Here is a 17069-nt window from a genome sequence, read left to right on the forward strand (position 1 = left end):
TGATCGTGGCAGGAGGGTAACAGCAAAAGCCGAGCCTCAGTTAGAACTTCATTGGCTACAGCATTGCCATCCATAACCCTGCAAGGATATCTTAAGCCTGATATTAAACTGAATATTAAACTGATATTAAACTGATCCGGAGCAGATCGCGTATGCTGTATTTATTCCACGAGGCCCATTGTGACTTCAATAATCAGAAACTGCAAATAAGTGAAATATACAGAAAAGTAGTTTTCCATTTCAACAATGAATGTTAATTCAATTGTAGCAAATCATAGTTACATAACTGAGAGCTAACAAAAATGGACAAAATTATAATTTTGAATGAAATTATGGATGTAATGGCGGTTCAATTTTCAAAACAGTAAGGGCAACTAAAAGGAATGAATAGAAAACGGATATAATTCCAAGATTCTGTCAATCAAATTGGTTGGTTGGATGTTTTTGCAGATCATTCAGTTTAAGAAGTATATGATTGACTGGAATGTATATTTAAACCGACTTGAACTGTATATATTGTCTTCTGCGACGTTTTCGAACCCACCCCAGCTTCTTGATGTTATTCTTCTTAATAATGAATCTCTCTCTCTCTCTCTCTCTCTCTCTCACACACACACACACACACACACACACACACACACAATAAAATAGAAATAAAACGTAAGGTGTATTTATTTTAGGTCTGAGAAAATTCACACAATTCGGAAGCAAAAACAAAATAAAAAAAAAACAATATTTAAATGACGAGTACTTCCAAATTATTCAATCCGACTTCGTTTAAATATTCTGATATATATAAAGATGATGCTCCTTTAAACGAGGTTGTATTGCATTTGCTAGTGTGCCTTACCCAATAGTTGGTAAGGTATGTTTAGCACGGAGGTTTCCATGGTCTCGTTAGTGAAACCTCACTTGTCGACATTACACAGAAACTGATGTTAAGTAAGGTCACTTGACTAATTTTATAGCCTGTTGTGATTATTACGAAATATTTGTTTGTTTGTTTAGTTAGTTGTTTGGGATTACAGCCGAAGCAACAAAGGCTATGCCGTCAGTGTACTGCCTTTTAATTTGTGTGTGTGTGTGTGTGTGTGTGTGTGTGTGTGTGTGTGTGTGTGTGTGTGTGTGTGTGTGTGTGTGTGTGTGTGTGTGTGTGTGTGTGTGTGTGTGTGTGTGTTATTTTACTTCCAGAATAAAAAATATTGTGACTTCCCTATGATGAGACTGAATAACTCCTCAACTTGGGTTAAAAAAAAAAAAAAACCCAGCTAAACCAGGACTGTCGCAAAGCCTAAGTTTGGAGGATGACAAAACTGTATCTCAACCATAAAAATATCGCTTTTTGTTTTTAATTTTACATCTCCTAGATGCTTCAGTTTGAAATAAATAAGCTAGCGAAGTACTTGCCTAAGATCGGCATTAAACCTTAACAGTGGTCTGAACTAAAGACATCAAAACAGGTCATCTCATCTCATCTTCATTTTTCCGTCTTTTACCTTGCGGTGTCGAGGATTTATTAATCTTCGGACCTAATCTGTTCACAGGATAAGGTGGTCAGCCCTATGCCCCGGTGTATCCTCTGTCCTGTAGTGTTGAGTTCTCAAGGCCGGTTTGCCTGCTTTGTGGGATGAAAAACCCCAGGATAAACTGAGGAAAAAACCTTACTGTCCACGCCCAAGACCGGCTAACTTGGCTATGAAATCGTGGGGGTACTGCAACTTTCGAAATATATATACACACTGTAAGTACAGTGCATACGTGGTTGGATAAAATATCAAAATTATGGTAAACATTTAAAACAAAAATTAAACATGAGACAATATTGTTTATTATCGATAAAATTATACAGTTGGGTATAATTCAAAATTACTTAAAAATAAAATCCATTATCATAACCCCAATAATGTTCTAAAATAAAAACAAATGTTATGTCTTTAATTGTAATGTCCAAATATTTAAAGAGACGCAGTAAACACGATAAGCACTACGAACACTCTCTACTACTGGCGCAAACTGCATGTAAACAACAGTGGAACTACGCCACGGACAGTGCCGCATTACGCTAATAGCTCGCATCTCACTATGACGTGCATATACAGGGTGTTCGGGATAAATTTGACAGTTTCGTAAGGAAAAAGAAAATCTTCTTTGTATCTATTAAATTTAATGAATTGACAAAAAAACATTACAGGCAGAGTTAATTACAATACTATCAACAAGATTTACTCAAAATAACCACCATTAGCATCGATCACAGCTTCAATTCTGCTTCGGAACCTGGAACAAGCTGATGCTACAGTCTCCCTGGGAAGGGCCGCAAAAACTGTTTTAATTTTATCCATTAACTGGGCTTTTGTATTACTGGAAGTGCGATTGGTGTCTTTTTCAACTGCGCCCCATACAAAATAATCCATGGGGTTAAGGTCTGGGGAGTTTGGAGGCCAAACATTTGGACTGGTGAAGTCGTAGAAATTTTCAGACAACCATTTTTGACTTTTCCCAGAGGTGTGGCAAGGGGCCGAATCCTGCTGCCATACATACGGCCTACCATTGGCTACCCTTGTTATCCAGAGCTTGACTACAGTTAGCAACTCCACGAACAAAGCCCGAATTCCAATGCCAGGGTTCTTCAACACCTGTTCCTGCAGATTTGCGAGGAATTCTGCTGTACGAACGCAATCAGATCGTCTGCTAGGGATCTTTCTTCTTGCTACATCCTCGTAGTCACCATTGCAAGTCTCTAGTTCAGGCCTGATTGTTTTTACTGTATTCAGGGAGCATTGGGCAGCAGTCGTAATATCCTTATTTTGATGGCGGGCACGAATCATCATGATACAAGTTATTCTCTTCCATGATTCAGGTGGGTTCCAGCTATCCATCCTTTCTGACATCTTGTATATGAATGAAGAAGGGTCCAAACTTTTAAATGAAGAGAAGTGTGTGTTAATACATGTAACTTACGGAAAAATATAATTAATTATAAATATGTCAAATTTATCCCGAACACCCTGTATATAGCGAGAAAAATTGGGGAGGGTGCAGTGCCTATGCACGAGCCGAAACAACAGCGGAATGCCATTCCGCTGGTGATGCCATTACCAATTCTTTAGACGAGTGAAATCTAATTAGCTCAGATAATATTAGTAAATAAATAATATTTTGCACAGCCTTTGAGAATGCATATCAGAAGATGACAATGATGGTAATAATAATCATACTGTACATTAGCGTTGCATTCGATTACTTACAACTATGGCAATTTCCACAAGAAAAAAAAAAAAAAAAAAAAAAAACATCATTAGGGGCGCATCAGTAGGGTCCAGCACCTGTGTGCAAAACTTTAGTTGGCGCCCCTATCACCCCCCCCCCCTCGAATAAAAAAATCGCTTTAAGAAAAAGTTTTTTTTTTTTTTTTTTAAGTATTTCCTCCTCATTGGCGCCTTTACTATCCTGGCGCTTGTGTGCGTCACACACATTGCACATATGGCCGGCGCGCCCCGGATCCGAAACTTCTATAGTTGTAATTGATTAATTCCGAACTTCAATATTTCTGATTTTGTCTTTTTTATTTTAGATAAAACTATTTATGGCGTAACTTTAATATCGGCAAGATTTCCTTTGTAGCTATCCCTCCAAGCAAAGTCTGAAGTCTTAAGTTTTGTTTTGGAGGAGCATTTTATCTATCTATATATATATATATATATATATATAAACCTAAAGATAAACCTTAAGATAAAATATCCAATTTTATTGCCGTCAGTTTTCAGTTGAAGGTTTATTTGATCTCATTTAAAATAGCTTTATTTTAATTGAGAAAAACAGTTTTAGGTTTATATTTTGCAGTTTTCTCTCGCTGGTGTTCTTCTATATTTGGAAATGGATTATTAGGCTAAGCAACATCATTAGGTGAAACGAAAATTATAAATCACTGACGAAATATCAAATTCTCTCCTACAAAGCAGAAGTGGTACAACCATTTTCCGTTTGACTGTTGGAAGAAACACGACAACCACCCTTCAGGTAATAATAATAATAATAATAATAATAATAATAATAATAATAATAATAATAATAATAATAATAAACTAAAGGTGAAGGTGAATTAATGAATGTCATACCGAGGTGGTGGAATTTTACCTCTCAGAACTGATTTTCATTTCCCCTAAAGAGGTAAACTGACTAGAGAACACACACACACACACACACACACACACACACACACACACACACACACACACACACACACCATTAACACGTTTGTGGAATGCAGAGCCAAGTCCCTCGATGAGTTCTGGGATTTCCATTAAGAATGATACGTAAGCAGAGGGCCAGTTTCGAAATGAAAAATGCCAAATTTACGAGAGAAAAAGAAAAACATTTACACTTACTTGCAAATGTAAAGCACTTATAAAAATTACGAGATAAGAAACCAGGTGTTTCCATTCTAAGCAGCACCGTCGATACCAACTGAGATAATAAAGCTCTGCAACTGCCTACAGCTCCAGATTATAAAGGTACTAAATGTCTTTTCTTTTTCTTTAAGTAATGTATCATTTTTTAAAATATTAAATATTCATAGGCGATTGTATAGCCTCTTGGAAATGTGACACACTCACTCTCTCTCTCTCTCTCTCTCTCTCTCTTGCCTTCTTTGTATTAGCTCTTGAATGACTAATTAGGATAATAAGAATAACAAACACCTATAAAACAATCCAAGAAACTAATATTCATGGAGAAAGCGATGCAAAACTGCTAGTATATGTGTGAATGACGTCACTCTAATCCCAAACAAAAAAAGTCCCTCCAGTATATGGTGTACTGGGTTATTTTCGAATGGTCCATTCCTCATTTAAATTTGACAGCATATATATATATATGCTGCTTGGAAAGAAGTCAACAAACATCCCCATGGGCAAGGTGCAGCGTGCCATGTAACGAGTCACGTGTTTGTAACCAGTATAAATTAGTGGAATATGATGTCCCAAGTCATTGCAATTGTGTACGGTTTGAAAGAGCAATTGTGATAGGATGCCATTTTTGCAGGCCTATCCTATTGCTTGCTATCGGCAAATTGTTGATAGATTTGGCCATCAGAGGACGATGATAACATACTGAAATGGAAGCACAGGGAGACAACTGCAAGTGCCACTGCAGTGGATGACCCACCACACTCAGTGAACTTGACTGGGGGTGCTACAAAGCATAATATGTAAAAACCGCCATTTGTCGGCAAACACGTTGATAGGACCGCAATATGCAAACCCCACGTTACCCGAAATGAACCAACATGCAACGTCGTCTTCAGTGGGACGTGGAAGCTTGGAAAGTTGTCATGGGGCGAAGAATATCACGCTACAATCTCTACCGAACAGATGGAACGGTGTGGGTGTGGCGAACCGTGCATAACCGCAACTATGAAATTCGGAGGTGGCGGTGTGATGATATCGTCCTGTTTTTCCTGATTTGGCCTCTGACCTCTGTTCAATATCTGAACATTTTGGACAATGCAATGCTTCCTAAATTGTGGCGTTTCTACGCAATTGACCCTTGACTTTTTCGGCAAGATATTGCACTGTCATAAGACTGCTGCTGTAACTGCGTGGTTTGTGGACGTGGACATCACCACCCTTGACTGGTCTTCACAAAACTCTGATCTCAACCCGATTGAACATCTGTGGGATGAACTGGAGCATCGGGTCTGGTCGAAGGATGGCTTCCACACAACAGTTCAGGACCTCATTACATGCTTACAGGAAAAATGGTCCAAAAGTCCCATTGATTGCTATCGTACGCGTGTGGAAAATACGTCATGTAGGAGTGCTGCAGTCATCGCAACGAAAGGAGGTCCCACATCTTATTAAGGTGGGCACCATGGCTGTTTGTTCCTCACCATTGTGGTGTCCGTTGACTTTTTCCAATCTGTGTATATACATAATTATATATATTATATAATTGTGTTAATAATAATATGTATATATTATTATTAACTCAATTCTAATTATACTCAATTGTTTTTATGGGAAAATATCTTCCTCAAATATCACCAATTCTCTCCCCAGCGCTTAAACCAAATACCTCCTAGAATGTTCAATGAAATGGCCGAAGGATAGGCGATAGAATGGAGAAGTTACTACACATCAGGGGGCGGCTCGTGCATAGGCACTGCGGAACTGCGGCACCCCCAATTATTTTCTACAGTTTACCACAGTGTCATATTGCTACGCGCTCAAGCATATGCACGTCATAGTGAGATGCGAGCTATTAGCGTAATGCGGCACTGTCCGTCGCGCAGTTCCAGTGTTGTTAATATGCAGTTTGCGCCAGTAGTAGAGTGTTCGTAGTGCTTATCGTGTTTACTCGGTCTCTTTAAATATTTGGACATTACAATTAAAGACATAACATTTGTTATATAGTTTTTATTTTAGAACATTATTGAGGTTATGATAATGAATTTTATTTTTAAGTAAGTTTGAATTATACCCAACTGTATAATTTTATAGATAATAAACAATATTGTCTCATGTTTAATTTTTTTTTTTTAATTTTTACCATAATTTTTATATTTTATCCAAATATAAACTGTACTTACAGTGTATATGTACATTTCGAAAGTTGCTCTTGATATTGTTCTTGATTTCGAAAATCAAGAACAATATAAGGAAAACTTGCTACATATCCACTTTTTTCTATCCCCAACATCGAGAACAGAGAAGAGGCGAAAACACACTAAACCTAGTTTTAACGTAAATCCCGACTTGAAATAAGTGAAATTTAGAAAACATTTTCTATAAATGCATCATCAAAACACTGCAAAGTGAAAGAAATATGGATTGCAGCTATACGATGACTCCACGGATCTGAAATTTCTTGAAATGATTAAAACTTCATTCCTTTTAATAATATGAGTGTTAAATATAACTGTAGGTAGCATGTAATTAAAAGAATGTATGTAATATTTATAATCCAGCACTACACTACCCGAGGGAAGACCGTTATAGGCATAATTCTAGTCGCCAACAAGAAAACAATGTTTTTTTTTTTTTTTTTTTTTTTTTCGAAAACCAAATACGCTTACAATTATGTTTTCTGGTAAATTCTTAAATAAACAGTTTTTTTTTTTTTTTTTTTAAGAATTTACCAGAAAAAATAATTGTAAGCGTGTTTGGTTTTCGAAAAAAAAAAAAAAAAAAAAAAAAAAAAACTGTTTATTTAAGAATTTACCAGAAAAAATAATTGTAAGAAAACAATGTGTTGTGTATAATACGCATACAGCCAAGAAAGATGAATTCTATTGGATGTAACTTACATAATAGTCGCTATTTTTCAAGCTGTATCATTTGCTTTTTTACTGGATCACATAATTTTTGTTATTATTATTTTATTTATTTATTTATTTTCATTATTATTTTATTTTATTTATTTATTTATTTTCCTTATTATTTTTTATTTGTTTATTTATTTTTATTATTTATTATTTCTATTTTTTAATCAGTGATTGGAAGATTTGCGTTTGGAGGAGTGGTGCAACACCGGTAAAGCGCTGTGATCGGCAAGGTTGGTTGTGCAGACGATAACTGCTGTTTGTGAGGCATGTGTGTAGAACGCGTATTGTGAGCATGGTTATCAAGCGAAAAGCATGTGCGTTAATGCTTTAATACGGGCGCGTAAATAACCCATCTACCTGTCTATTTGCTGATTTAAAACGTTTGCAACTTTATTTCAGGATCTAAAAAACTTCTTAATCATAATGATCGCTTCGAAAAAATCAGACGATAATGTTCGTTTTGCCGAAAGTGTTGAAAGCCGAATTTCCATTGCTGAGAGCAATCTGTATAAAAGAAAAAAATGCATAGTTCTCGTCTTCATGCTAGGTATATTAATGGTGTCACTTATTGTCGCAATTGTTTATTTAGTGACTGGAATCCATGATAAAAATGATCATTCCAATCAGAATAATTCTAATAATAATCCATCGTGCAGGGATATACCAGATCTTATGAAGTTTGATTGTAGTCCTGACAGACCAGTATCGGAATCGAAGTGCAATTCTCGTGGTTGTTGCTGGCATCCATTGAATTCGAATATTGCTGATGAGAATGCAGAAATTAATCCATCTCTAGGCATTCCATATTGTTACTATCCTACAAATTATACGGGCTATAATGTAATTTATATCAGAAAATCATCTAGAGGCTTATACGCTCTTCTTGAGCGCACTTTTCCATCGGGATTTCCAAAAGATGTTAATAATTTAAGTGTAAACGTTGCTTTTATAGACGATTACAGATTGAGAATTAGGGTAAGTTGAAATTTGCTACTTTTTTGAATTTTTCAATATGCATATTCTAAGTGCGTTTCTCAAAAAAAAAAAAAAAAAGGGATTTTGAGAACAAAAAATGTATTTGAGGTATTTATCTATTTCAAATTAAATCAAAAATTGGACTTCAAATTTTTGATAAAATTATGAGAAATTAGATGCCAGAGCAGATGAACTTACGAGATTTTCTTGATAGACTGTGTAAACTGCTATTCTTTCTCCTTAGCGCTTAAGTAAAAGACAATGCGATTGTGCCGGCATTTTCGATTTCTCGTGATCTGATAATGTCGTACAGGACAGGCAGAGCACATGGTTGTGTTATTATAAATTATTATAAATTGTAATATTAGTACAATATTAGATAAAGACAGAAATGAGAAGCATTTATTGGTTCCATATGTTGATTGTTATTTTTCAGATATATCTTTTAAAGAATTGTTGATATTATTAGTTTTTTTTTTAAACAGGCTTTCTGAAAATAACTTGCTTTTTTTAATTAACTATTTTAATTTTTATATTAGCATTTAAGGGCGTCCGTAGCCCAGCTAGTTTCGACGATTCCTTTGGTTGGAAAGACCCTGATGTGATTTCCGTCTAGAATACGAAGAAATTTTATCAGATCTTTTCGTCTGAAAGTGAATATTCAGGCAAACCGGCCAGAATATGCAAACCACTGACATTGAAGACGATAGGAATAAGAATTAATTTGCACTATATGTGTATACGCATAAGTGTAAAATAGAACCGATTAGCAATTAAAAATACATATAAATAAAACTTATAAGTAATTCTCTCTTCCTAAATAATTTTATTACTATTATTACGTGACCCCTTCAAGAAGTCCATGGACTCATCGTTGGAGGTATTTCACACGGTCCACTGTCTACACTACTTAATTCCCCATCCACACGAGTAATAACCACCATATACTCACTATAACATCTACCCCCCCCCCCCTTGCTAATAGGTGTGTAAATTGCGTGTGTTCTCTATCCGATTTGCTTGTATCCGGGATATGAACACCCTGCAACTTCTGTGTGAGATAGGCTAACTCACCTTTAATTCAATATAAAGATTCCACTCTTTTCAAGTCGAAGAATGCAATGTCCCATCGTTCTTTTAATTGCGCCACTGAACTGAGGCGCTAATTTTACATTCTTATTTATTTATTCATTTTTTAAATAATATCAGACCCACGAAAGGTTGCAAAACCTATATATATATATATATATATATATATATATATATATATATGTAGAAAGTATTTTACCTTGGGTATAATAAATGTTAAAAATACCAAGCAATTTTAAACCTGGTTTTACTCCATTTCCCAAGTAAGCAAACAGACAAACAAGTCAGGTTTGCGCCTGCAAGTGATGCAAGTCTAGCTGATCCTACAGGTAGTGCAAGACCAAGGCAACTCGTGGTAAAGGTGGCATAAGCTCTGATCACTAATCTTAATATTTACCCTTAATGCCAAAACACATCTCTAAGAAGGGGATGTATGATGTTTTGTATTAAAGGCAAGGGGCCTTTAATATATATATATATATAGTACATACCGACTAGCAATATTACTACAAAAACTTTAGTGATATTGTTATGTGTGTGTGCGTGTGTGTGTTACTGCTAATGACCAAAACAAAATCAAGCTAATCTCAAGATTATTCATCTACTGTAATTGATTATATCTGTACACGAATGCTAGGAGATTCAGAAACAAAGCAGTGGAGTTGCCTTGGTTAATATATTGGGACTTCATGTTGAAGCCATTAATGAGACTTCGCTATTAGAAGCAGCAGTACTAACTGGTATCGAGTGCAAAGGTCACAGTATTTTTAGGAAGGATAGGCATAATAGGAGAGGAAGGGGGGTGTGCGGCTAATGATATCAAATATCTTAAATCCAGTAGACTTGAGACTTATGACTGCAATTCTAGTAACAATTTTTCACGTGGCAGTGAGTTAGAAGCCATCTAGTGTGAGGTGGAGTCTAACAAGATTAAATACACAGTGGGATGTTGTTACAGACCTGGTGGATCGGTTGCTAGTGACAAAGAAATGCATCAACAAATAAATACGATGGGTGCGAAAAGAGTAATCATAATCTGGGATTTTAATTATCCGAATATTCATAGGTAGCAGTAAAATCTCATGAGAAGAATGAAACTTAATTTATTGAGCTGTTGAGAAACTACTTCCTCAAGTAGGAAGTTGTCAGAGGGTGTGTTAGTTAAAGATGTAACTATTCTAGTAATAGGGTGGTCACTCTGAACAAGATCAAGATAAGATAAGGAATTGTGATGTCACTGGTTGATAAGAAGATGACGTCATTGTGGGCGTGACGTCATGAGATTGGAATGTTTGGAATTACCCTGGGGGCATATGTGTCAGTGACGTGAGATCTTGGGTTTTGGTTCTCGTATGGAATTAAGGGTGATGGTAGAGATAAGGATTCGTGTTGTGATTGGTGGGACACTCTGAACAAGATCAAGATCAAAATAAGATAAGGAATCGTGACGTGGGTGTGTGTTGTTATGAGATGTAGATAAGTGACGTCATTTGTTAGTTGTAAATAAGTGACGTCATTTGTTAGTTGTAAATAAGCGACGTTATTGTTTTGAATGGAAAAGGAGATATATTAGTGGATAAGGAATCGTGTCGTGATTGGTGGGACGCTTCTGACAAAATCAAGATCAAGATAACATAAGGAATCGTGACTTGAATGTTTGTATTTAATTATATGTTGATGTCACTCAAACATGCATTTTTCTTTTCTTCTATAGATGGCTGTACTAATTTTCCAATACATTTAGGGGTATTTCTTTCCAGTTAAAGGGTGGGAATTCTTAGAGAAAGTCATGATGGTGGCAGTGTTTCGAGCTTTTCTGAATAATTTAATTATATACTGGTGTCCCTTAAACACACTTTTCTTTTTCCATAGCTCATCCGTATTTTCTTCTATATTCATATTCTAATGCAAGTTCATATTTTATTCATAATTCATCCAAATATTTTGATTTGTCTAAATTAAGATCTTAAAGTTCAATAAATAAATAATAAACAAATCTTGTGTGAATTCACCATGATTTCAAAAGTGATCTTACTTAAACATACACAATACACAAACGACACTGTTTGTTCTTTTAAGTTTACATGGCGACAGTATTTCGAGCTTTTCTGAATAATTTAATTATATGCTGTTGTCTCTACAGCATTTTAAAATAATTAAATTAAAACAAACGGACAGTTGGATGGATTACAAAACCTTTTGTATGTATTCTAGAAATTCTAATGATAATTTAAAATTACTTATATCTTTCCAGAATGGCTCTTCTAAATACGAATATTGCAAAAAAATATTCCAAAATAGTTGAATTTTATATCTACACCACAACACAATCACAAAAACCACAAAGAACGGAATTTCTGTAAATACTGTAACCTGAAATAGTTGAGTACTTCTTCCTTTAGATTTCAGCCCATAGATGCTATGTTATCATCATGAGCAATATCCCCAGCGAGCGGTTACTACAAATCGCAGTTTTCTTCAAAGGGGTCTTTCATGAAGATGACATGAGTCACATCCTAAATTGCAGTATTGTTCAAAAGCTATCATTTTCCCAAGTTTTGGATGTTTCTCAAATACTTACATATGACTAAGTGATTAGCATTCACATGATTGTGATGACACATATCCTAAAATTATTCATTCTTCGTTCCCGTGGGAAATTATTGCTGTAGTAAATTAATGCTTACTTTTATTTTTTTAAAACCAATATGGACTATGAATTTTACTTGTGATTCCTTGTGCTCTTAACCTATTTTTGTAACTGAAATTTATTTATTTTATTTATTTTTTTCTTTAGCATTAGTAATTTAAATCGCGTTTTTTTATTTTTTTTCCTCCAAAAGTTATCATAAAAAAACGGGTGTTTTTATTTTTTTTCCTAAAAGTCATCAGTATCATTTGGTGGTGATACCACTAAAAGATATCTGCAAATGATGAGCTTGCTCATCTCCACAAGACTTAGCAGACATCTTCTAGAGGAGAGGGGGGTGAGAGGGAGTATTGCAGGGAAGACCTATGTCACCCTCTTGACTACCCTTTCACTTCCACCACCTAATGCAATTTTTTTCCTCCAAAGTTATCAGTATCAGTTGGAGGTGACATCACTAAAAGATATCCGCAAAAGATGAGCTCCTCATCTCCACTAGGCTGAGCAGACATCTTTTGGAAGACAGAGGGGAGAATATGGGGGTGATGTGGTTAGGTGGGGGAGCATTGCAGGGAAGACCTCTGTCACCCTCTTGATGACCTTTTCACTTCCACCACCTAATGCTATTTTTTCCCCATCCCAACAGTTTTGGACATATGATTGAGAGAAATAATCACATGATCTAACATCAAAAACACTTTTTGAGGATAAAATACTTAACATAATAAGGACAAATAATATAGAATACCCTTCGAGCCACAGAGATAAGATTTACCCTATGATGTCCCAAAGTAAGATAATCTCACATCAACAACATATCCAACAGCATGTAGAAACATGTCCGTGAATCATCAAGTGAATCATTCCTTCCAAAATGAAACTTTCATTTTGGAAGGAATGGTCAGGGTTAAGGGTCAGGTAAAGAGTACAATAAGGAAAAACAAACAAGTCAAGTGTCTTTGAAGTTACGGCAATTCGTTCATCCCATGCAACTATTGTATTGTGTTGTGGTGATTGGTATCCAGGAAAGTAAAGTAAAATAATGGGTGAGCCACAAAAGTCACTGAAATTTTCTTTCTTCAGGAAAATAGCATGAGACAAAAACTCTTCAGATAGCTCTAAAAGGATGGAAACCGATTATTATTTTAGAAGACACGTACATTGTGATGTATTTAGCCAGGACCACTTGGGAAAAGTTATGCAGGTAGTGGTCTAATATCCTCAGCTACTTGCAAAGAAGAGTTGATTACGAAATGGACCTCAGTGAGTGTTATATTCTGAAATGCCAAGATGGGGAACTAATACTTGATGATAGAGGAGCTGATGGAAGTAAAGTTTTTTCTATTAGTTGTGAAGAAGCTGGGAGATTTTCACCAAAAATGTATGACATTTAAATCATTTACTATTTTTGGAAACTGAATTACCATCTATTCATATCATAGGGAAAATTATCGCTAATCATTTAAATTCATCAATGGTAAAATTAGACTTTCAAGATTTCATCCAATTTGATAAAGATTCTTTATTTTGGGACATTTACAAACATTTTACAAAAGCTGTTTGAGTATATTTGCTGACAAAAGAACACACATAATGTTTAGGGAGGCATGGTGTCATTTCCAGACTGACACAATATCAAATGTATGGAAGTGTGGTTACCGTGGCATCTGATTTAAAAACTCTTTTGCGTGACCAGCTATTTTGATGTAATGTAACCAAGATACAGTGAGTAACAAAATTTTTATTCATTGAACTCTTTGGAAAATATTAAGAGTCTAAACTAAATATTGTGAAATATTTTTAGGTAATTACATGTTTCGAATTTTTCTCAGTGAATATACTTGTAAATAGTATTGCAGCAAAATAAAATATGCATTTGTAAACTTAAATGAACAAAGATATATACTTTTGTTGTGATTTTCCACAGTGAATTTTTTACTGTTATTCTGATCAGAACTTGATATTTAAATCCACAACTTTATATCTTAATGCAATTCTGTTTAATTATTTTTAAAAAATCACAACTGTGAAATTAATGCGAAATGGGAAAAAAAGTGTTGAAAACTGATATCCATGTATTGATTATTTTAGAAATTGTCTAATGCTACCTATTGACATTGTTTGAGTTATCTGAAAACAATTCGTTCACATAATCGAAAATCCAAACTATTAGAATTTGGTTGTTTTACAGAGAGATAGCAGATAATTAACCCAAAACGTGACTTTAACTCTTAAAGTTTGGTATAGAAAAAATGTTTGTACTCTCCAGATAACACATACAAATTTTACCTTTCCCCACACAAAGTAAGATAAAAACACACCAACAGTGTATCCAACACCATGTGAAAACATGTCGTTGAGTCATCTGTGCAAAAGGTTCATTTTTGAAGGAACGGTCGGGGTAGGGCATGGTAAGTGTAAACAGTACTATAAGAAAATACCATAGAGTCGAGTGACTTTGGATTTAAGGTAATCATTCATCCACTGCAGCTGCTATTTTGTGTTGTAGTGTTTGGTAATGTAAAAATAATGGGTGAGCCACAAAATTCTTTGAAAGTTTCTTTGTGAAAAGTTCTAATTGTTTAGAATTTTGTAACAGAAAATTAACATAAAATATACGATCAGAGTAATAATCAGTGAAATAATAATAATAATAAATAACTATTTATTTGATGTGCCATATGAAGTAATCTAAGAAGAAGAATGAAGGAAATCGTTTATGAAAAATCGACAGTGGGTGAAAAATACGAATTTTCAGTTATCATTGGGATAATTGATTTCCAATTTCTTTTGAATAAGACTTAAAATTTATTTCCTAAAGAAATTTGTATTTCTGATGGAATTATTGTAAGATATGCATTGACAAAATCACCTTGTAGTTGGAAAGAATTACCTGAAAGAGTTAAAAAACAGAATCCTTAGTTAATAAAATATAACCATCAGCTGAAGTGGGAAATTGGTTTGCTATCTATGGATAAACTAAGAAACTGGATGATAGAATCAACATGCAAATATCAAATATTACTCGCCAAAGGAAGAGAAAAATCAAAAACATTAACGAGGCTAATAGGGAGGCCTGTTCTTGATTTAAATGAAATTGGATGCCCAAAACGTGAAAACATAATGTGTACTTTTAAATGCTTTTGGAAACATAACGAAAGATTCTGTGCTTTTAATAATTCTCAGAAGTATATGCATTGGTTTCAAAAAAATAAATATGCAACCCTTAATTTTACTACAGTAATAAATTCCCAACGATCACCAAATGAAAAATTAACTTTCAGATGAGAGTCACATTGTCAAAAACCACATGATGGCAATTCCACAAGCATGGGAAGAACCTTTGATGTATTTTTCAATTTATTTATTTTCTGTATGTTAGATTTAGTAAATACAATTTGTAAATAATATTTCATTCAAATAAAATGTGTAAATTTAAATGAACAAATTGGGTGTCGTTGATGTGCTATACAAATTTAATCAGGACCATAACATTTTTTTTCCTTGTGAAATTTCATGCCACAAACTAACCAGACTTTTTTTTTACTCACTGAATTAAAAGTCTTATTTCTTCATGCAAGCCCTCAAATATTTCAAGAAACTGTCAACTCTTGGAAGCAAAAGGAATAATCGGGTATTAAATTAATAGCCAGAATTTTAGTGGAGAAGATTTCACCTGAAAAGTTACAATACTGTAAGAATTTGGGTATTTTACAGAGCCACTTTTTAATAATATTACAGTCAAATAAAAGGTAACATAGAATTTAACAAAGTATATATTACAGAGCTAATATTCATTTGAAATAATAAAAAATAACTGTTTATTTGTTGTACTGGCAAGAGAAATTTCTAAAAGAAAACGCAATGGTGAGTTCAAAACCTTGTTTGTCGCATATCCGTTACTTAAAATTACTAATGCTAAAGAAAAAAATAAATAAAATAAATAAATTTCAGTTACAGAAATAGGTTAAGAGCACAAGGAATCGCAGGTAAAATTAATAGTGAATATTGGTTTTAAAAAATTAAATGTAAGCATTAATTTACTACAGCAATAATTTCCCATGGGAACGAAGAATGAATAATTTTAGGATATGTGTCATCACCCCGTGTGGGGACACCTGTAACCCCCATCGGGCGCGTCCCCTGGTGGCGGATCGGGGAATGCTCGTCATAGGTTACTATGAAGGGTAGGAGGGAAATAAAATACCTCCCGCGGACCAACAAGATAGCACTTCCCTCATAGGCCGGTCTGGGGGTCTCGAAGGTGGCAGCCCCACCACCAGACTCGGGTTCTGAAGGCTAATCCCCTGCACACCTTAAAATTTCACTCATTAAAAGAAATAACAAAGAGATAGCCGAACTGCCTAAATGGTTAACGACAAAGCAAGGAAAAAGGTACATGAGATATGGAACATGGAACATTAAAAGTCTACATGGAAAAGAAAACGAATTAATTGATGAATTTAAAAAATCAAGATTGGATTTGCTAGCAGTCACAGAAACAAAAAAGAAAGGTCAAGGTTGCCAGAAAATGAAAGATGGGTGTATATACTTTTCTATTCAGGGGTAAACCCAAGAGAATGGGGAAAACAAGGGGTAGCTTGCATAATTAAACCAGATCTCAAAGAATATATTACTAAATGGCAACTAATAAATGAAAGGTTGTTGACAATCACTATAGATTTTAAATCAGACAACCAAGTATTCACTGTAATTGTTGCATATGGCCCAAACGATAATGCCAATAAAGAAATTAAAGATGAATTCTTCGAACTCTTACAAAAAACAATTGAAGAAGTTCAAGGGCATATCATACTACTAGGAGACCTTAATGGCCGGGTAGGGAATCAAATAGATGAAGAAACGAAACAAGTGTTGGGATCTCAAGGAGAAATAACCCAGAATAATAATGGAGAAAGAATAATAAATCTTTGCCTTACAAATAATTTAGTGATAGCGAATACTATGTTCAAGCATAAAGAAATCCATAAGTTTACCAGGGAAGAGCCCAATAGAAACGAAAAATCTATAATC

General features: G+C 34.6%; 1 protein-coding gene across 4 annotated transcripts in view; it reads left to right on the forward strand.

The window, feature by feature from the left end:
* The first annotated feature begins 7584 nt into the window (after positions 1 to 7584).
* The window catches only part of LOC150097209 (lysosomal alpha-glucosidase-like), a 284573-nt gene continuing 275088 nt past the window's right edge, over positions 7585 to 17069 (forward strand). For all 4 annotated transcript variants that reach the window (XM_090407697.1, XM_090407698.1, XM_090407699.1 and 1 more), the window contains exon 1: positions 7585 to 8299. In XM_090407697.1, the coding sequence (XP_090263823.1) occupies positions 7748 to 8299 (552 nt within the window). In that variant the 5' untranslated portion in view covers positions 7585 to 7747. The remainder of the gene's footprint in view (positions 8300 to 17069) is intronic.

Source organism: Typopeltis vanoorti, chromosome 17, assembly GCF_054136105.1.
Source record: "Typopeltis vanoorti isolate ZY-2024b chromosome 17, IOZ_Tvanoo_1.0, whole genome shotgun sequence".
Classification (NCBI taxonomy): domain Eukaryota; kingdom Metazoa; phylum Arthropoda; class Arachnida; order Uropygi; family Thelyphonidae; genus Typopeltis; species Typopeltis vanoorti.